General features: G+C 35.3%; 1 protein-coding gene across 1 annotated transcript in view; it reads left to right on the forward strand.

The window, feature by feature from the left end:
* The window catches only part of SCN7A (sodium channel, voltage-gated, type VII, alpha subunit), a 71,510-nt gene that overhangs the window by 12,369 nt on the left and 35,512 nt on the right, over window positions 1-23,629 (forward strand). Inside the window, exons 6-12 of the mRNA XM_006879481.1 lie at window positions 2,382-2,588; window positions 3,346-3,415; window positions 6,381-6,522; window positions 6,981-7,187; window positions 17,074-17,170; window positions 20,459-20,697; window positions 21,548-21,721. Coding sequence (XP_006879543.1) covers window positions 2,382-2,588; window positions 3,346-3,415; window positions 6,381-6,522; window positions 6,981-7,187; window positions 17,074-17,170; window positions 20,459-20,697; window positions 21,548-21,721 — 1,136 coding nt within the window. The remainder of the gene's footprint in view (window positions 1-2,381; window positions 2,589-3,345; window positions 3,416-6,380; window positions 6,523-6,980; window positions 7,188-17,073; window positions 17,171-20,458; window positions 20,698-21,547; window positions 21,722-23,629) is intronic.

The following is a 23,629-nucleotide window of genomic DNA, read 5'->3' on the forward strand; positions in this document are numbered from 1 at the left end:
CTCTACCCATTCGTTTGTTGATGGGCATTTAAGTTGTTTCCAACTCCTTGCTATTGTAAACAAAGCCGCGATAAACATGGGTATACATATATCTACTTGGATGTCATTTATGGTCTCTTTAGGGTATATTCCCAGTAGTGGAATTGCTGGGTCAAATGGTATCTTTATTTGCAACTTTTTGAGAAAGCGCCACAATGCTTTCCACAGTGGTTGCACCATTTTATACTCCCACCAACAGTGAATAAGGGTTCCAGTCTCTCCACAACCTCGCCAGTATTTGTTGCTTGCTGTTCTGTTAAATTTTGCTAGTCTTACTGGAGTGAGATGATATCTCATGGTTGTCTTGATTCGCATCTCTCTCAGGGCTAGGGATTTTGAACATTTCTTCATGTGTTTGTTGGCCATCTGAATGTCTTCCTTGGTGAAGTGTCTGTTCAAGATCCCCACCTCACTCCATATACAAAAACCAACTCAAGGTGGATCATGGACCTAGGACTAAAACCAAGGACTGTAAACTTCATTCAAGAAAAGCTTGGAAAAACTTTAGTAGTCCTAATCCACAACATAAAGAGTCTTCCCAGTATTCTGAAAAATTTACAACCAGGAGAAGATAAAATAGATGAATGGGACCTTCTAAGAATCAAATCCCTATGCGCATCCAGAAACTTCTCTAACAGGGTGAAAAGGGAAGCCACAGACTGGGAAAAACTTTTTGGTAATGACATGTCAGACAAGGGACTTATATTTAGAATTTATAAAATACTCGAGCACCACAACAAGATAAAGGAGAATAATCCATATTTTACACTTTTAGAATATTCCAAATAAAAGGCAGTATTACAGACATTGGCTATCTTGGTGTGAAAATTTATATTGGCTTATAACCACAAGTCCTCCTCATTCCTATGTATATATGTTTTTGTAAAAAAATAGTTCATGATACTGATAATCCTGGTGGAATTTCATTGAAGGAAAGTGACTTCATTTTTTTTTCTAATAAACTGTCAATGTGGGTATTTTTTTTAAATCAATACTTGAAAAAGTATGTAGTCTTTTCATTATAAACATTGATTCAGGTTCACTTAAAATAAATTTAAACCATATGTACCAATATTGAAACATGATCATATATTTAGATGCAAAAATGTAAATTCTAATAAAATACTTAAAGCTTACTTATAATAAAATATTATTTAGATGTATATGAATAACAGCAATAGGCTATAAACATGGATTTCATTATATCAACTAAAGTAGTTTATGTAATCCAAATACCACATTTTTTAGTATAAGAATGATTTTATCTGACCTATTTCATTCAAGATAATCATAGAAGCAGATAATTTAAAAACTGGACTTACAATTTTAACAATAATATAGTAAATATATGCTGCTATTCATTTTAAATTTAAGAAGGCTGATGCATAGAAATGCCTAATTTTCTAAACATCACAGGGCTACTAACTTTCTGATCCATTGTTAAGTTGAGTAGTAGAACTCTGGATATACTCAGACTAACCAATAGGAAGGGAGAACAAGGCAGCAGAAGTAAGGAAGGAACACTTGGAGCTTATATCCAAAAATAGAAAATTCAGTCACCTATGAGCTGCAATTACATGTTATTTTTATTTCTTGTTTTGTATCTTCCTTCTGAACTGACCATATGTTCATCAATAACTAGAGCAAATACTGTTTTTAAACTTTAAATCTGAATCCTCAAGGAGTATTCTGATAGAAATACATCCTACATATCATGTTGTTGTTCACTGAACCACTGTAAATTGCATGGAAGATGACTGTGCATCTATCTTTTTTCCCTTAGAAAAGCTAGTGGATTTGAGCCACTTGCCTTTGGACTGGTAGCTCAACTCCTCACCACTAGATTACAAGAGCACCTATTCAGATCATACTAATATAGCATTCTCTTTTCTAGTAATTAAAATGATAATAAATTTCACTTACTTCCTTTAAAGTTAATTAAAACTTGGTGTATAGTATAAAATTATTTCAAAGACTTTTTTCAACATTTTCAAGCATTTTACCTCTTTTCCTTTATTTATTTATGCTTGTTAAAAAAATGAGGTTTGCTACAACAGTCACTAAATGAAAAAGCCTGCTACAATTTATAGAATAAAAATAAACAAACCAACAGCTACTTTTAAAATATTATGTTTTAAATCTTTTTCCAGGTGTTAGAAATGAACAATAATACCAAAACATCAATGTTTAGTTTTTAATTCTATTCTTTAATTAGACTTAGATGATTAAACTTATATACAAATCTATTTCATTCAATGAGATGTGTTTACAATAGCAATGGTTTGATAATGTGGCTTTACTACAACATTTTATGTTACAGAAACAAATCTTTGTCTTCTCAGGTATGAAGTCTCTTGCAGGAATTCTGAACAATTGTGTGAAGAAACTTACTGGTGTCATTATCCTAACTCTGCTTTTTCTGAGTATATTTTCTCTAACTGGTATGGGGCTCTTCATGGGCAACCTGAAACATAAATGTTTGTGGTGGCCACAGGAAAATGAGAATGAGACACTGCACAACAGAACAGAAAACATGTATAATATTCCAGGTAAAAATCATTTTCTATCTATGTAAAATAATACAACAATTTTGCAACAGTTTTCTGTATCAGGTTAGTAATGTTTCCGATACTCAGAAAGTGAGATCAGGAGAACTAAACTTTTGCATTTCTAAGACTTGTTAATTAATATCATCAGAAAAATATATAAGTAAAACCAAAGTCTTGCTTGAAATTTCATCAGAGAAAACTAAAGATATGCTACCTACCATTCTACAATGTAATTGTTCATTGAAATTATTAATATAAGCTTACTTTCATTGCCATTAAGTCAGAACTCATAATTGACCCTGAAATGCACATGCACTATGAGTCGAACAATAAACTTTGAAATGGAAGGAGAGTATGATTAAATCATGATACAAAAGGATGGCGTCTCCTGCTTACAAGGAACATCAGGAACAAATCCTGGAATAAAGAGTCCTTCTAACAGTTTAGTCCTGGTAAATTATTTTTTCCCTTCAAGACTTCTGGTCATATTTGGCTGATTTTATCCACTTTGCTGAACCTTAATTTTAAAAGAGATTTTCGTTGTTTGTCAGTTTTGGTGTAAGCATCTGAATTCCCATAGATCTGTTGACCTGGATATCAGATGTAAGGAAAAGACTTCAAAGTAAGAAAGGCCAAGATTTATATTCCTTTCATTTTAGCTTTAAAGAGAGATGTTCATCTTCTGTACTGGCCTAACTGGGCTCCAGAAATCTTGCTCTAGGTGCTATATAATATATCATTTTTCTTTGTTTTTCAGAAGTAGAGAACTTTTATTATTTGGTGGGAGAGAAGTATGCCCTTCTCTGTGGCAACAGAACTGATGCTAGGTAAGTAACATTAATGTTTCCTCTGTCAAGATAGCATCAGCAACTAATAAGCACTTCTCAAATAACTACTGCTTTTACTTATAACTCATATTTAACTATGTTATAGCTTAATAATCAACTGAAAAGTAGTATATAATTTAATAGTACCAAGCCAAAGGTGGGTGATTTTAATCTGTGGCCCCCAGGCCTGGTTTTAATTGTTTTTGGTCAAGCATTCTTCTAAGTGGTATAGCACTGGTCTGTCCACTTGTTGTACAGAGCTAACTCGTGGTTGTTGTGAAGCTGAACACTGTGACACTGATGCATCAAATGTAATAATGGTTACCCATGGTGAACAGTGTTTGGTGGAGTTCCCTGCTTAAAACAAGCTTGGAAGAAGGAGTGGCATCCACTTCTGAATATCTTGCCTCCGGAAACCCTATGAACCGGGAGAAACGATGAAAGTTATACAAGCGCTCAGGTCTTTCGTTCATAGGGTAGCTATGAGTCGTCTACAATTCGACAGCACTTAACAACAACAGTATGAATCTAATTTTACAGAAAAATCAATTGATTAGTTTAATAAAGTTAGAAAATACAAAGTTGAAATTTAAACCAAGATCTATTTTCCGTTTACTTACAGTCAACAAAGATAATATCATTAGCCAGAAACCTTTGAAAAAAGAGTATCAAAGATGTGACATACTTCCCTCACTGTTATATACTGTATATGTTATGACTCATTTGCAGTAATAAAAAAGTTACTGTCCCTTAAGCCATATTTATAAATAATTCTTTAGTGATATAGCTCATGTCTTACTGTCTTTTAATTCTAAACAGAGATAAGTACAAATAGAGTACTTCTCAGAAGTCCTGTGACTCATGTAATTCCCTCATGTTTCCTTCACTTTCTTCACCTGGGAGAGCTTAGGCCTTATTTGTAGGCTTCGCCATACCTTAGTTTCTTGGCCTCATTAATCATATGAGGATATTAACCAGAATCAATTCCAGTGCAACCTATATAGGTTGGATTTGGGGTTCCTTATTTAGCATACAATTTTGCCTGCTGGTACCAGGTTTTCGTGTTCATTTCTCAAGTACAATACCCATCTAATTGTGTCTACCTCATCCTATTTCTTGTGTATATCAAAGTGAAATATGATTTGGATTGTGTGTTGAAACTGATAGCTGTTCTTGAAAAGTTAGGATCACAGTGATACATTTTAAGTAAAAAAGAAAAAGCCATGTATGTATCCTTTGCTGCTTGGTAAACTACACCCAAAAGGCTGTGGCCTTAAATCAAATGCATGTGCTCATATGCTAGAAGTCAACAATTTAGGAAAAATTAAATTGAGTTTCCCCTCCTTTCTTCTCCCTGTAATCAGAGCTCTCCTTGGGTTGTCACTTAAAAATGCTCATGCAGTGTTAGTCCTCATCAGGCAGATGAACAGAGACTGAATGATTCAAGACAGCTTCAAGTACAACTCCTTACATGGAATAGCTGTAGAACTAGAGTTGTTGTGTTTTTTTCCAGAGCTTTCTTTTCATATCCCTTTTCCTCAGTGAAGCTTAGTTTAACTTCTATGCATGAGTCTCAGGGCATCAAGAGATAGACAAGCCCAGGACAAAAGCACTTTTAAACTTCTGCCTGCTTCACATTTTTTAATGAGCCATTAACGTACTGTGGTGCTGGAGAAGAGTGTTGAATATACCACAGACTACTAAGAGAACAAACATGTTCATCCTAGTGAGGGTGAAGCCAGGCTGCTTCTTGGAGGCAAGGATTCTGAGACTTTGTCTGACATACTTTGGGCATGTTGCAAGGAGGGACAAGTCCTTGGAGAGGGACCACAGGTTTGGAAGGGCAGAGGGACAGAGAAAGGGAGACCATCGATAAGACGGATTGATTCAGTGTCTGGGGCAATAAGGGTAGGTGTGTCAGAGACAGTAAAGTTGGCACAGGATAGAGTAAGTTTCAGGGCTGTTGTACATAGGGTTGTTATGAGTCATCAGTGACTCAACAGGACATAACAGCAACAACAACAAAACAAATCATATAACTAAACCTAGAATAAGGTGATCAGGAACTTTATTAAATCTATGGTTATAGTGAGGCACAATTTTTTAGTTACTACTGTCATATACCAGTACACTCACACCTCCCAGTCCCATATAAAATTATCAGGACTTCTGAAAAGAAAGAAAATAAGTATTTAATCTTTCCTTCTGGGCAAAACCAAGTGATTTTTAGAAATTACTAATATGGTAAGTATTTTCTTACCTTTAAGAATGTGGCATATGGTTTTGAGTTAAGATAATTTGAAGACCAAATTCTGAAATACTATATGTGGTTTTCCATCAAATATGCTTTCGCTGTTAGGGGTAGTAAAAAAAAAACCATTTATAAAGATTTAGCAAACATAATTTGTGTTGTTGTTGTTTTTGTTGTTATGTGCCGAGTCACCTGTGACTCATAGCGACCCTAAATACAACAGCCCTAAAACCTGCTCTATGCCTTGCCAATCTTATTGTGTCCGACACACCTACCCCCACAACACCCCTGACTGAATCAATCCATCTCATTGAAGGTTGTCTTCTCCTGCACTGTCCCTCCACCCTCTCAAGTATGACGTCCCTCCCCAAGGACTGATCTCGCCTTGCAACATGTTCAAAGTATGTCAGATGATATACTTCAGAATCCTTGCCTACAAGGAACAGCTTGACTTCACCCTCTGCAGGACGAACTTGTTTATTCTCCTAGCAGTCCATCGTATATTCAACACTCTTCTCAAGAATATACTGTTTAAGAAAAAAGTAGCTTAATTCACTCTATTAATTTACACTGACTCAAAATTTAGCTTGTATTTTTGAGAGAGGGAGAGATTGAAAAGATCTCCTATTATTTATAGGTATATGTTCTGTAATTTATGCTTTTGTGTAATTTACTGTCACCCAACAACAAGAAGTTTTATTCTGTCTTCTTTAGTCAGTGTCCTGAAGGCTATTTGTGTGTAAAAACTGGCAGAAACCCCGATTTTGGCTACACAAATTTTGACAATTTTGGCTGGGCCTTTTTGGCCCTGTTTCGGTTAATGACTCAGGACTATCAAGAAGGACTTTATCATCAGGTAAGATTGAAGTAAATCTGTACTGTATTCAAAAAGAAAAGACGTAAATTATTCTAACCTGGAGTATTATTATATAATAACATTAGCTTTGTATAATATAACATTATATTAAATCCTGCTTTTTTTTCACTAGCCCTAAAAGTACAATTATTTCCTCTTTCAAAAAGAACAATATTGCCTTAGACTGCAGGCTTAAGAGTTTTCGTTTCCCTCTCTAATGATACATTAGTAAATTCTTCCCTTGGTTTCCTAAAAAGGCACTCTATGCCTTACATATCTTTCCAAACCTGAAGAGCTTTTCATTGATTTCCTTATTACTTGAACAGCATTGTGATTATTTTCCACTTATGACTAAATAAAATTATTTTTGTAACAAATTGCATTTATCATTTTGAAATAAAATGATATAGAGAGAAATAACAGTTCTCTTTTTAATCGAACTGTCCACTTCTCATTAGATCCTTTATGCTTCTGGGAAGATCTACATGATCTTTTTTGTTGTGGTAAGTTTTTGGTTTGCCTTTTACATGGCAAGTTTGTTCTTGAGCATACTTGCTATGGCCTATGAAGAAGAAAAGCAAGCAAACACAGAAAGAGCTCAGAAGACTGAACCAAAATATCAGCAGACTTTACAAGAATTTCAAGAAGGAAAAGAAGCAGTGGAGGTATAGTTATTTTTTTTTCAATGTTTCTTAAAAATCACAGAGCTATCCTTTTCAAGGTCTTAGAATAAATCATTTTCTGCCATACCAGCTATCATGTGTGTGACACATAATTGTTGTTAGGTGTCTTCAAGCTTCATAAGACTCATAGCAACCCTATAAACAAAAACAGATCTAAACCTGGTCCTATCCTGTGCCATGCTCACCATCTCTGCCACACAGGAGCCCACTGATACAGCCACTATGCCAACCCATCATTTTGAGGTCAGTCCACATCATTTCCTCTCCTCTCCTCTCAACCCTTCTCTCTTTCACTGACACTTTACCTTTCCAAGGGATGACCTCTCCTGGTGGCTTAGTGGTAAGAAGTTGTGCTACCAAACTCAAAGCTCACAGTTCGAATTTACCAGCTCCTCTGCTAGAAAAAGGCAGGCAAATTCCTATCATGCAATTTACTATCTCTGAGAACCTCCAAGAGAGTCTGCTATCAGTCAGTTCCAACTCAATAGTACATAACAACATAACAACATGTGCAGAGTATGTGAGACCAAGCTTTATCATCTTTGCCTCTAAGGATCACTCTGACTGCACTTTTTTCCCAGATATAACTGTTTTTTTTATGACAGTCCATGAGATGCTTAGTTCTCTTCTTCAAAACCACAACTCAAAGGCACATTATTAGGAGATCATAATTTATTTCTATTTAGGGAATCTCTTTTACTCCTTACCAGTCTTTCTTTAAATCACTGCAGTTAAAAGAACGAATACTTTTAAAGATTTCTTTACCATATAGAGATATTTTTATCCCAAAAATGTGAATCACTACAGATTGTAAGCTGAATGTATTATATTTTTTATTGCAAATTAACTTATCTTCATAGAATGGATAAAATTTCAGTGCTAACATAAAAACAGAAGAAATTTTTTCCTTTATATCACTTTTGAGAGGAGATACATTATGTATTATTATGTACTTATTAAGCCCATAATAAGTAAAAACAAGATCTTATGGCAATCTTTAAGTATTTTTTTTACTGAGTTTGGTTGTATTTTCAATTTTTTAGCCACCTAAATATTTCGTTTCACAACCTAAAATCACTTAAAGAATTTTTATTAAAAATTATGTGGAAAATTGTCTTTGAAAATATGCCTCAGGTGTTCTAAACTATGAACAATAATAAGCATAAAACTCAAAAGTAGCTTCTTTCTGTCTTCAGGACCTTGAAACCTCACATGTCTACCCTTTAACCTAGCTTGTTCAAGTAGATGGGAAAAGAATCAGAACTGAGGCAAAGGGCAAAGAATATCGAAGACAAGTACGAAACCAGACACCTTGTCCTGGTGTGAATGCTGACTTAGGGGATTCTTCAGGCCACCATGTAGCACATGAGGGGCCTTGAAGCCCCCAGTTTTGGTTAGTGATTGAGCGCAAATGATTTGGGTTACTCAAAGATTTTGACAAACAAGAACATACTCAAGACAATCACATGAAGAAGAGGATAAAAAGAGGTGAGAACAAAAGAATTCCAATACTAAGTGGAATATGTAGTAAGACTTGTTAAAAAGTTCATTAATAACGATGGTCATATCTGGATACTCTTGGCACCAGTAGCCAGGAAATCAAAAAACTTATTGCGATGGGAAAGTCTGCAGTTAGGGACATCTCTAAAGTACTCAAGAGCAACGGTGTCTCTCTGGAGACTAAGGTGTGCCTAATACAGGCCATGTATAACACTTGTTATGCATCAAAGAGTTGGACAATGACTAGGGAGGATAGAAGGAGAATTGACGCCTTTGAGCTGTGGTGCTGGAGAAGAGTGTTGAATGTACCATGGACTGACAAAAAAACAAACAGATCCATCCTAATGAGGGTTAAACCAGGCTGCTCCTTGGAGGCAAGGATTCTGGGGCTTCGCCTGACATACTTTGGACATGTTGTAAGGAGAGACAGGTCTTTAGAGAGGGACATCACGCTGGGTAGAGTGCAGGGACAGTGCAGGAGGGGAAGACCCTCTATGAGGTGGGTTGATTCAGTGACTGGGGTAATCTGGATGGGTGTGTCAGAGGCAATGAGATTGGCACAGGATAGAGCAGGGTTTAGGGCTGTTGTACATAGGGTCACTATGAGTCGCAAACGACTCGATGGAACATAACAACAACAACATATCTGGATAAAAAGAGGAAAAGGTTCATTTTCTTTTATCATAACTAGTATAACAGATTGGTAAACAGAAGCTCAACAGTTCAAATCTGCCAGCTACTCCATCCTTTGATAAAAGTGACAGCCTCAGAAAGCAAACGGAGAATCACTATCAAGTGGAACCCCCTTGATGGTAGTGGATTTAGTTCTAGGTTTTGAGTTGCACATATAACCATATTTTTCGTTATCTCTATAAAAGTAATTCTATTAAATAGTTGAGTCCAAATGAGATGATGCAAAATCTTACAAAGCAGCAAGTTTTTGATAGATTTGTGTTTAACAAGTTCCAAAACATGCATACCAATGAAAACAAGAAACAATTATAGAACATCTAAAAAAAAAATCCATTAAAAAGATGCTATTCAGTATAGCCATTATATCACTCATGGGATAGTCATGAAAAACAAAATGATAAAAGCTCTCTGTCTCTAGCAATGAGTCTAGGGTCCTTCATATTGAATGAATGGGCACTGAATGATGTGTTGAATGTGTAATTTGTTCTGAAGTGACATTTCAGCAGTTCTAGGGCTTACAACTACATACAAATGTATCCAAGTGTACAATAAAACTTCTATTATCCCAAGATGAAATACTCTATTAAACTCTACTTTAAAAAAACTTTGGTTATTTCCTAACTCCCAAATACCTCCATTCATTTTGCTGCTTCTGGATCACATGATGTTTTTCTGACTTAAATTTAAAAATATTTCATTTAAAAGGATTTTTTGCCCCCAGAAGAGTCCTGGAACATTTTGTGATGAAGACGTTTTCTGGGAAATGAAACTTCAAGCCATTTCACAAGATTTGTATCACTTTCTGTTATTATTTATACATAAGAAAACACTTAGGAGTGAGAGAAAACTATAAAATCGAACATACTTAGGACGCTTTAGATGATGATCCAAGACTAGTAAAGTTGTAATTCCATGTTGGAATTGAAATCACTTAGGTTTAACATCGTAGAAAAGAAGTAGACTGTATTAGAATGTATTAGCTAAAAGCACTATTTTTATAGCAAAATAAATACAGATTCTAGCCTTCTTTAGAATTTTGTTATTTTTTTGTGTGCCATTGAATTGGAACCAACCCATAGCTGGCCATCCAGGGTGATTTCAGAGGCAGTGAACACAGAAGGAGATTCATGCATTTAAATTAAATTAAATTAAAATGCTGGGAATTCCTTTAATCAATCAATTCCATCTTCTCTATAAAATATATATAAATAGGGTGTCTGTCTCATTGGTAGTTATAAAATAAATGCACTTGCAACACTTATTGGAAGCAGGAGTGGTATACACATCCTAAAGAACATGCTTCCAGAAACTCTATGAACTTTGATAAATGTAGATAGTTGTAGCGGGGCTTCAGGCCTTTTGTTCATAGGGTCGCTATGAATTGTGCTCAACTCAAAGGCAATCAACAACAACAACAACATAGCACTTAGGACAATTTAGAATACACTGTTTTTAAGTGATACTGAGTTGGTTGCAGCTAGTAACAGCAGAACAAAATCTTGTCAGGTCCTGCAGCATTCTCACAATTTTTGGCTGCATTTCAGCCCATTGTCACATCCACTTCATCAATCCACCTCACTGAGGGTCTTCCTCTTTCTTTCTTACCTTGTACTTTACAAAACATGATGTTCTTGCTCCAAGAATTGTTTTTATTGGTAACACATCCAAAGTTTGTAAGCTGACATCTCATGAACCTTTGCTTCTAAGGAGCCCTCGGGCTGCGTGTCTTCTAAGACACATTTGTTCGTTCCACTCTCAGTACATGGTATATTCCATATTCTTCATCAACACTACAAGGATTGTGACCACAGACCGAGCTGCCACTGGCAACTAACCAGTGACCTTCTGACCTCTGAACTCTTTACCCAAAGATGACCTGACCACGCCTGCCTGCTGATCAATGCTTGCTTGTCCTTATGCAGCAAGCTGAGGCACTTTGTTCTTGCTACCATCTAAACAAAAGACAAAGAAATTACTGTTCTAAAAAAAAAAAATTATCAGTTCTTCTTTAGTTTTCCAGATACAACAATTGAAAATACCATGGCTTAGGCAGGTACACTCAAGAACTCAAAAGGGCATCCTTGAAGTAGATTTGCTCAAAGCAAATACATAATTCAATTTTTTGATTGTTGTCTCCATGGGTATTCATTGCGAATCAAAGTGAATTGATGAGTTTGACAACTTCAGTCTTTTCATGTTTATCATAATATTATTTATCATGTTATAAGAATCAAGTTATAAGAATTTTTTTGTGTGTAGGTATAGTTCATTCTGAAGGCTTTAGTCTTTCTTCTTCATTGATAGTTGCATCTTGCCCTCCTTGCTTTCTGTCATCTGCATGTTGTGGGTTGATAATGAATCTTCTTACAATCTTGATACCATGTTCTTAATATACTGCAGCTTCTCAGATTAGTTACTTTGCATATAAATTGAATAAATATGGTGAAAGGATACAAATCTTATATACACTTTTCCCAGTTTTAAACCATGAAACGCTCCTTTGTTCTATTTGAACTCTCTCTTGGTCCATGTATAGTTCCACATGGGCATAATTGACTACATCTTTCTTCTCAATGTTATCCATACAATCTAGTAACTGCAGAGTTGGTAAAACACTAGTGAACATCTATACTAATGAACATCTGTCTTTCTGGTATTCTTTGTATTCAGCTAAGATTCATCTCACCTCAGCAATGATATAGCAGATCCACTACCTCTTCTGAATATGACTTGAATTCCTGCTAGTTTCATGTCAATGAATGACTGCAAACATTTGATACTATCTTCAATAAAACTTTGTCATAGGTGATATTAATAATATTGATTGATAATTTCATGTTGAACTGAATCTGCTTCCTTAGGAATGGAAACAAATACTGATCTTGTCCAGTAATTTCACCATCTTCTAAATTTCTTGGTATGAACAAATGAACACTTCCAGCATTAAATTCATTTATTGAAATAACTCAATTAGTGCTATGTCAATTCATAAACCCTGGTTTTTGCCAGTGTCTTCAGGGAACCTTCCTCCTTCAGTGTCACTGGAATTTGATGATATACTACTTCCTGAAATGACTGAACATCAACCAGTTCTTTTTGGTGCAGTGAATCTGTATTCTTTCTATATTCCCTTAATGTTCCTTGTTTTATTCAATATCTTAACAATAGAATAATTTACTAATACAATTCAAAGATTGATTTTTCTTTCCATTGTGTGTGTGAGGGGGTGGGGGGGTGTTGTGTTTGGCTATTTTTTTCCAGTTAGGGAAATGTATTTTTCTCTTGATTTTGTGACTTCTTATCTCTACATAATTGACTGTAGTATTTATCTTGTATTCTTTATGCACACTTTGAAATCTTTTTAGCTCTATTACTTTATAGTTTTGGGTTTTTCCCCTTTTCCTTTAGCTTGTCTTCATTATAGAACAATGTTCAGAATTTTTCTGATCCAATTTGGTCTCTTCTTTTTTGCAGTCTTTTTCATGAACCTTTGCCTTTTTTTTTTTTTTTTCATGAACCTTTGCCTTTTTCATGAACTCATCTGATCTCCAATAATTAGTGTTCAATATATCAAATCAATTATTGGCATAATCTGTACATTCACTTGGAATATGTTGTTGTTGTTATGTGCTGTTGAGCCACTTGCGACTCATAGCTACACTATGTCCAACAGCTCTGAACCCTACTCTATCCTGAGTCAACCTTATTGTCTCTGACACACTTATCCCCATAACCCCAGTCACTGAGTCAATCCATCTCATCAAGAGTCTTCCTCTCTGGTATATACTCAAGATTTCTTTTTCCTTTAGTGGAGTTGTTTTCACGTTCTTCAGCTTCTCCAATGTCTTGTTTTTATTTACTATAGTGCACTTGGACATATGTATGAGCAGTTTGTTGTCTGCTTTTACAGATAGACTTTTCTCTTATTCTGATAGATAATATTGAGTGTCTTCATCATCTGTTTCCATTGATACAGTCAGTTTGATTACTGCATGTTCCATTCAGTGAGATTCTGATGTGTAAGCATCTTTTGTGTTGTTTAAAAACAAAACCACAAACATTTGAAATGAACACCCTATTAGCATAAAATACCTCTCTTAAATTATAATCATTATCATCACTATCATCATCACAAATGGGAGATCTGAAGGAGTTGCACTGTTGTTCCGAAGGCCTGTAGTTCAAATCTACCAGCTGCTCATTGGAAAAAGATCATTTACAGTGATTTACTGTCTCTGAAAGCTCATTAGAGGGTCAGCTATGAGTCAGTTCTGACTTGATAGTAACAACAACAACAGCAATGGCAAATAGTTGAATAATAACTTTGTGTTACCCACATAATCAGTGTTTTCTATCCATCTTGAACTTATCCTTATTGAGGAGTAATAAATGTGAAGGTCTGTCTACACTTACTAGTGTCAGTTTTTTTAAAACTAGGAATAATTTCCAAGTCATTTCCCCCCACTTTACTTGTTTTGCGGTTTCAACATTAAAACAATATTCCACCAAGTCCATAATTTGCAGATAGAGACTTTCCTAAGTGTTGTCAACTATTGGCAAAAGTCAGGAAAAGAATCATGTATATATATATATATATATATATATATATATATATATATATATATATATAAAACCATGGATATAGTTAAAAATATTTTTGCTGACTAAATTAACATCCTTATAACTCATCTACTGATTAAACCTTATTAAAAAATCTGTTATACTCTAGACTTTGTGATAACCCCTAAAGATGTTTATAAAATAAATACAAACAGAGGTAGGGAGAAAAATGTGTAACAATGAATAAATGGAAATCCAAGTTTTCTGTAAACTTTCATTAAAATATCAATGAAAAGTAAAAAGAAAAATAAATACAAATAACATGTGCCTTCTAGAAACTTATGGTCCAATCAGGAGACACAACCCGCTACTGTCAAGTTGATTCTGGCACACAGCACCTGTGCAGCACAAGGTAGATCTACCTACAGGATTTCTGAGTACATAAACCTTTACTGTAGGAAACTGCCTCATCTTTTCCCTATAGAGTATTGTTGTTACGTGACGTCGAGTCGACAATGACCCATAGTGATCCTATGAACAACCAATCTGAACCCCGTCTTATCCTGTGCCATCCTCACCCCTCTGAACATACTAGAGCCCACTGTGGCAGTCACCCTGTCAATCCACCTGGTCAAGAGTCTTCCTCTCCTTTGCTGACTCTTTGCCTTTCTGAGCATCAAGTCCATCTCCAGCCCCTTCTAGCAACATTCCTAAAGTATGTTAGGTGAAGCTTTCTCATCTTTGCCCCCCAAAAGCACTCTGTCTGTACCTTCTCCGAGACATACTTGTTTGTTCTTTGGGCAGTCCATGGGATGTTCACTACTCTTCTCCAACACCACAGCTCAAAGGCATCAAATCTTCTGTCATCCTTATTCACTGTCCACTTTTAGATGCATAGCAAGTGATTGGAAAAACCATGGCCTGAATCAGACACAACTTAGTCTCTTTACCAATGGAGTAGTAAGGTGGGTTCAAATCTTTCAGTTGGCAGTCAATTTCTTTAACCACTATGACACAGAGACTGAAAAATGGGGAGATAGACTATTAAATTATCATAGAGTATTGTAACTCTAGGAAAACAACATAATATGTACTTATTGATAATATAACTAGGAAAAATAAGCACCAACTAAGTAGTATGTTTGCCAAAATTACAACCGAGTCTACTAAGACTCTATCCTTTTTCAAAAACTCTAAGAGAAAGATGTTGTAAAATTACTTTATTGTAGGTATATAAGACACAATCAGCAAAATTATAATGCAACACTTTAGAAAATGCCACAATATAAATGACAGGAAAGCACATTAAAAATACAACATAATAAACAGTATTTTTATTTTAACAAATCAACTATAACTATTCCCTTTTTGGGGGTGTTTTTTATTGTGATTTTAACAGAAGTTTACCAATTTTCATTTATACATTGTTTCACACTTTCCTCCCTACTCCTCCTAGTTCACTTTGAAAAAAACATTATTCACTGTTTCATGATTTTCTCCCTCCCTCCCCCAGTTCACTTTACTATGCACCTCTTATTCTATACTGTTATCATACAGATAAGGTCTAATCATATATTCCTTTTAAGCAGTACTTTCCTTCATCTGTTCCAATGCACTGTTCATTATTTATTCCCCCTTTTCTCAGTTTCTTTCCAACTCCCATGTCAGTCCTGTTTTCTAGCAGTGATGTAATGTAATATTTGTCCTTTTGTGACAGAGATATTTCACTCGGCATAATATCCTCCAGAGTCATCCATGTTGTGTAATATTTTATTAGTTTCTTTTTTTCAGAGCTGCATAGTATTCCATTGTGTGAATATACCATCTTTTCCTATCCATTCATTCGTTGATGAGGAACTATAATTATTCTTGTGTAATGAGTGAAAAATTAAGTATAGTTGGGGTATTGACTGATTTTAAGGAATTGTTTATTTTTCTTATTGTGATAATTAAAGATATAAAATTCATTTGTAAATTGTAAAACTTCTGATTTTCAAAAAATATTTTAAAAATGAAGTAGAGATGATGAGTCAATGGAATAAGAGTATGATATTATCTATTTCTTGAATAAAAGCATATAGCTCTTTGTTGAATCCAAAGTTTAAATTTGAAAGTAGCACATTCTAGAAGGTGAAGATAAAGTTGTGAGAGCCTATACTAGATATATATTTGAAATTCACAAAAGTTTTTCTAAGGGAGTTCTGGTGGCCTACTGGCAAGAAGCTGCACTGTAATCCCAGAGGTGTGTGGTTTGGATCCACTAGATGCTCTACTGGAGAAGGAGGGACAATTTCCTCCTGTACCAGTCAGATCCAATTTGATGGTACACGCGTGTGCGCGCGCGCGCGCGCGCGCCCCCCCCCCCCCCCCACACACACACAAATAGAAACAAAAAAAAAACTTCCTAAGGAAGTACCTCTTGAGTTCAGATGTACAAAAGAGAGCACAACAAGTGAAAGATAGAAACTGTGAGCTCAAGAACTCCCTCAAGCTATTCCTAGCTAACTGCTAAACCTACATTCTTCCTTAAGCAAGCTTCCATGCCCAAGAATATTAAAAACCATTTCTTTTTTACTCAATAGCATGTTTCCCAATTGATGTAGCAAAATAATGGTACAGTACTCAAGGTCATATATTGTTAATATTACTAATATCCATTTGTCCTTTCTCCTTTTATAAATGACTTTGTAGCTACAATTTGTACATATTTGTTAAACAATCCCACATCAACATAATGTCATGTATGTTATAAAAGTTGGCACATGGTGGAACCTAGAAACATTTCTGGAGGTAAGAATCAACATTTTAAACAAGATTATACAACTTCTTGTAGTTATGATCTTTGATCTACAGAACAGAAACCAATGTTATTTGTGGTTCTGTGTGCCTTTGCTTTAATTCCAACTCATAATAAGCCTAGAGAACAGAGAAGTACTATCCCATTAAATTTCTACCTGTACTATTCATCTTTACAGAAGCAGATTGGCACAATCTTAGAACAAGACTTGGAACAAGTCTTGGGTTTGAACTATTACCCTTTAGACTATCACCCAAGTGCTCAAACACTGAGTCACCAAGCTTCCTTTCAACAGTATTAAATCAAATTTCCTTTCAGACCAAGACTATACAAATAGAAATGAAGAAAAGATCACCAACTTCTATGACCACATCTGTAGATATGTTGGATGATGATACTCTCAGACATAATGAAGGTAAATTTAAAAATATTTAGACATCATAGAGGATACAATAAATAATATTTGCTCTTAATGAGAGTATGCTATTTCTTTGAAATTTTATATGACAATATAGAAGATTTAAGGATTAATGTGTAAATTTTAAGAAAAGGAATACCTAGTAATTTTATAAGCATGTTATTGTTGTTGTTATGTGATGTTTTTTGTGACTCATAGTGACCCTATGTACAACAGCCTTAAACCCTGCTCTGTCCTGTGCCAATCTCACTGTCTCCAATACACCCACACTGATTACCCTAGTTACTGAATCAAATCCACCTCACAGAGGGTTTTCCTCTCCTGCGCTGTCCCTCCACCCTCCCAAGCATGACATCCCTCTCTAAGGATCAGTCCCTCCTTGCAACATGTCCAAAGTATGTCAGACGAAGCCCCAGAATCCTTGCCTCCAAGAAGAAACCTGGTTTAACTCTCTCTAGGATGAACCTGTTGGTTTTCATAGAAGTCCATGGTACATTCAATACTCTTCTCTAGCACTACAGCTCAAAGGCATCAATTCCCCTTCTATCATCCCTAGTCATTGTCCAGCTCTCTGATGCATAGCAAGTGATTGTAAAGACCATGGCCTGTATCAGGTGCACCTTAGTCTCCAGAGTGATACCATCACTCTTCAGTACCCTGGAAAGGTCCCTAACCGCTGGCTTTTCCATCACAATATGCATTTTAATTTCCTGACTGCTGGTGCCAAGAGTGTTGACTGAGGAACCAAGCACACTAAATCTGTGAACAATCTCAATCTTGTCACCATCCATCTGATGCTGCCAATTGGCCCAGTGGTGAGATTCTTTGTCTTCTTGATATTGAGTCTTAATCCATATTGAAGGCAGCAATCCTTGAACCTCTTCAGCAAGTGTTTCAGGTCCTCCTCAGTTTCAGTAAGCAGGATTGTGTCATCTGCATAACACAGATTGTTAATGGATCTTCTACCTGTCCTGATGTCACACTCCTCCTCATACAGCCCTACCGCCCAGAAAATCTTTTCTGCATACAGGTTGAAAAGTTATGGAGATAAGACACATCCCTGTTGTACATCCTTCCCAATTTTGAACCATGCAGTGTTTCCTTGCTCTGTTCTGATGACTGCCTCTTGGTCCAAGTATAGGTTTTGCATTAGCACTATTAAATGTTCTGGGATTCCCATTCTTCTCAGAGTCAGCCACAGTTTGTTATGATCCACACAGTCAAATGCCTTTGCATAATCAAAGAAATGCAGATAGACATTCTTCTGGTATTCCTGCTTTTAGCTAGGATCCATCTAACATTAGCTACAATATCCCTAGTACCACGACCCCTTCTACACCCAGCCTAGACTTCTGGCAGTTCTCTGCTAATGTTCTGTTTCAGTCGTTTTGGGATAATCTTCAGCAAAATCTTGCTTGCATGTGATATCAGTGATATTGTTCTATAATTTCCACACTCTGTTCAGTCACCTTTCTTTGGAATGGGGACAAATATAGATGGTTATGTTAATATTGAAAAAGTTACCTCAAATAGTCAAGAAATTGACAAAAACATAAGTAGAGTTGGAGTAAGGTGGTTTTAAGATTTGCTTGTGCCTTTTCATATATAACTAACAAATTTTTGCCAATTTTGCCTCTAAGAAGCACTCTGGCTCCACCTTTTCCAAGATGAATCTGTTTTTATTAGCATAGCGGGGTGTGGGGTTTTTTTTCCAACTTGCTAATTCAACTAATTTCAACTTACTAGAAAAGTTGAAAGATAGCTACCATACCCACCATCTGGAAGAGATCCATATTTGTTCTCAGTCCCCAAAATAATATGATCCACAAGAGTGTGGAATTACTAAACAATATCATTACTATCACATACGAGTAAAATTTTGCTGAAGATTATTACAAAATGGCTAGCATAGTACTTTGGCAGAAAACTGACAGAATTTAAGGCCAGATTTAGAAGAAGGTGTGGCATGAGGAATATCATTGCTGACATCAGATGGATCTTGGCTGAAAGTAAAAAATAACATGAAGATGTCTATTTGTATTTTATTGACTATGCAAAGACCTTGAATGCGTGAATCTGAACAAATTTTTTTTATTATTCATTTCAATGGAATCAGAACAAATTATGGCTGACATTGAGTAGAATTAGAATCCCCAAATATTTAGTTGTGCTCATGCAAAACATACTCCTAGACAAAGAAGGTATTATGTGATCAGAGCAAGGAAACACTATATAGTTTAAAATAAAAAATAATATGTATCAGGACTGTATCCTTTCTCCATACCTATTCAGTCTGCATGCAGAACTAATCATTTGGGAGGCTGGAAGAAGAATGTGGCATCAGAATTGGAGGAAAACTAATCAACAACCTGCATTTTGCAGGAAACACAACCTTACTTTGCTGAAAGTAAGGAGAACTTGAAATGCTTGTTACAGAGGATCAAGGACTAAAGCCTTCAATATAGGTTCCTTATCAACCCCAAGAAAAGAAAAACAAACAAACCTCACCATCAGTGATAAGGCAGCATCATGAGAGATGGAGGAAAGATAGAAATTATCAATGATTTCATCTTCCTAGTGTCTACAATCAACACCCTTGGTACCAGCAGCCAGGAAATCAAAACATACGTTGCATTGGGAAATTGTGCTGTCAGAGACTTCTCCAAGAAGTAGCAATGATATCACTCTGAAGACTAAGGTGCAATGACATAAGTTTGAAGACTAAAATGCACCTAATCTAAACTATGATCTTTTCAATTACTTTTTATGCAACTGAAAGTTAGTGAGTAAGGATGACAAAAGAGAACTAATGCATTTGAGTTATGATACTGAAGAAGAGTGCTGAATAATCCACAGACTGTCAAAATAACAAATGTGTCTTGGAAAAGGTACAGCCAGGGTGCTCCTTGGAGGTCATGAAGCTTTTCCACATACTTTGGACAGGTTGTTATGAGTGTTCAGTCCTTGAGAAAGGACCATGATTGGAAAGATTTTAGGTCAGTGAAGGAAAAGCAAGACTCTCAATGAGCGGAATCGACACAGTGACTGTACTTGAGGGCTGCAGTGTATCAGAGACGAGGATGGCATAGGATAGGGCGGGATTCAGGTATGTTGTTCATAGGGTCACTATGAGTCATCATTGACACTAACCTTCTTAACAATAACAATTCTAAATTCAAAATCTAGTTTTAAATTTATCTTTACAGGAAACTATTAAATATTGATTACTAATTAAAATTAAATGAATGGTATATTAATATTTATCTTTTTATTACTTCCTTTCAGAAGCAAAGAAATCCAGGAAGAAATGTCCATTGTGTTGGTATAGATGTGCTAAAATTTTCTGTATCTGGGATTGCTCTCCCTGTTGGTTAAAATTGAAAGAGTTTGCTCATATGATTTTAATGGACCCATTTACTGACCTTGCCCTGGTCATATGCATAATTTTAAACACACTATTGCTAGCATTGGAACATTATCCAATGAATGAAGACTTCGACACTCTTCTCAGCATTGGAAACCTGGTAAAACTCTCACTGTGCTTTGTTGTCATTTGCTATTTCAATTTTTCTTAGTTACCATTATCCCCCAAATTCGATTTCATTACTCTCATATGCTGTAACAACATCATATATGATTATATGGAGTGCTCTGTCCACGATATTTCCTATTTTATACATATTCCTTATATTATATTATATTATATATTAATTATATTTTATATTATATAATATCATATTATATTATATTACTAGAGTTGAATCTTCTACTGTTTAAATGAGGTTTTTTAACAAGATTTTTATGTGAAAATGATAGTAGAACACTTGAAGTCCAATACTTGTATAGAGTGGACAATGTCCAAGAAAGAAATTAAAATAATTTCCATTAAGAATAATAGAAAAGTGTTAATGCAGCACCATATCAAAGGCAGAAAATTTGAAAGACCTAGAGAAACAAGATTGTTCTCATAACTTTCAGCTCTTTCAGATTTTGCTGTACACCATCTATTCACAAATGACTAGCTCATTATCCAACATTTATAATTATAGTAACATTCTACTTTTGTGCTATATCATATACCTAGTAGTAATGAACTCTTACAATACTAGAAGAAAATAGAATTGGCTATGATGCTTTATGTCAACTGCCCCAATTCATGATTCTCCGTAGTTTGGCAGTTCTAAAATCCAGAGAAGGTATTTTATATTTTCCAAAACAAATCAGATCTTGACAGAAGAGCAATGATGAATGCTGCTGTTCAAAACTAGTTTTTCTGTATCATTGTTGTTATGGAGCTATTGGAATGTTGGGTGATTTTTTGGTTTTGTGTTTTTTGTGTGTTTTTTTTCACTTAAGTGTTTTGTTTTTATGTAGGTTTTTATTGGAATTTTCACTGTAGAAATGATCTTTAAAATAATTGCCATGCATCCATATGGATATTTCCAAATGGGCTGGAACATATTTGACAGCCTAATTGTATTCCTTGGTTTAACTGACATTTTTCTAGCGAATGTTGAAGGACTGAGTCTTCTTCAATCATTGCGAGTGGTAAGTAAAATCCAAGACCTACTATTCCCAACATATCTCAGTTCCCTTAGACATAAAGCAAGAATAATAGTAACATCTCTAACATTGGGATATTAATGTCATTGTTGTTGTTGTTGTGTGTCATGGAGTTGGAACTAACCCATAGCTGACCCCCCCCAGCAAGTCTCAGAGACAGTTAATCTCCCAGGAGGAGATTGCTCATCCTTCTCTGATGGAGCAGCTGTTGGCCTCGAACTGCTTGCCTTTGGGATTGCAGATCAGCTTAGTAGTATTGAATTAATCAAGTCATATAGAGCAAGCTTTTAAAAAAACAACAGGTAAGAATAAATTGTTCCAGCTGGTGATATGTAAAATAAATATGTTCATATGTTCAGCACATTGAAACAGAGCTAATATTATTTGACAAGTTTTGGTAAGTGAAATAATTAATTTTAGAAGCTAAAGGCTAATAAATGGATATGAAACTGGAATTTCTAAATGAAGGGCAGAAAAATGTTCTAAAGGAATATCATAACAGATTTAGTCAGATCAATAAATTACGATGAAAAGAACAAGATCAGAATTAGTCTCCAATGTAAGCTGGTGATAGTGTCAGAAAATTGAGCAAAGAATCCTAATTAGAATGTATACAGAAAAATTAAAGCTTTAACAGATGGTATATTCTTGCACTCTGGCTGCAAGTTGAGTATACAACATTCAAGCACAATCAAGTAGATTGGATCCTATCTAAATGTTCTTTTGCCCTGGCATGTGAAATCCTGGATTTTGATCCTCCTTCAATGGTCACTATGATTTGGAAGTGATTCAATGACAATTAACAATAACAACAACATGCATCTTAAAACAAAGTCCAGCCTGAATGCTCCTTAGAGATCAAGATGGAGAGACTTACTTTTTTATATTTTGGTTATGTGATTATGTTATCAAGAGAGGCTAATCCCAGGAGAAGTATATCAAAAGTAGAGAGTTAATGAAAATTAGGAAGACCCTCAATGCTACAGATAGCCACAGTGGCAGTGGCAGAAGCAACGATTATGGGAATGGCTCAAGGCCAAGCAGTGTGTTGTTGTTTGTTTTGTTTTGTTTTGTTTTATTCTTCTGTTAGATATAACCTCTTTATAATTTGAAACTGATTCAAGGAACACCTAACAAAAAATGTTGGTGAAAATTTGAAGATATTAGAATCTTTGTGCATTGTTTGCAGAAATGGGTCACAGCCTCTATGGGAAACAATTTGGTAGTTCTTCAAGAAGTTAAACAAGAAATTACCATATGACCCAGCAATATCATTCCAATATCAGATATATTTCAAAGAAGCTTAAAAGTAGGAGCTTGAATAGATAAATGTATACCAGTGTTCATTGCAGCATTCATCACAATAAACAAAAAAAGGAAATGAATACCCACTAACAGGAAAGTGAAGAAAAATTGTTAATACCCACTAACAATTTGTGATAAAGCTATTCTGTTCAGTTAATACAAGTATAACTCAACTCACTGCCATTGAGCAGGAACTGATGAACAGTTGGTCCTCCAGTGAGTTTTCAGAGGCTGTAAATTGCATGAGAGAAGATTGTTCATTGTTCTCCCATAGAGAACAACAGAAAGGTGCCACCTACAGGTTAGCAGGGCAGCTCCCTATGACTGCACCACCAGGGCTATCTTATTCAATTAATACAAAGTTTGTACTTATTTTAAAGAAGAAAACAAAACACTGATCTAAAAACATGTCAAGTTAAATTACATGCAAAGGTGAAACTATAATATGTAAAATATCTATGCATACAAAATACCTAGATTCATCAAATACATAAGTTTAAGTTTATTGATCATGACCATGGACAAGAATGATGAAATGGAGCTATTGATAAATGAGTTTCTACTTGGTGTAATGTAAACTTCTGGAAA

The sequence above is a fragment of the Elephantulus edwardii genome, unplaced genomic scaffold, assembly GCF_000299155.1.
Source record: "Elephantulus edwardii isolate Elephantulus edwardi_28Jun2011 unplaced genomic scaffold, EleEdw1.0 scaffold00003, whole genome shotgun sequence".
NCBI lineage: Eukaryota > Metazoa > Chordata > Mammalia > Macroscelidea > Macroscelididae > Elephantulus > Elephantulus edwardii.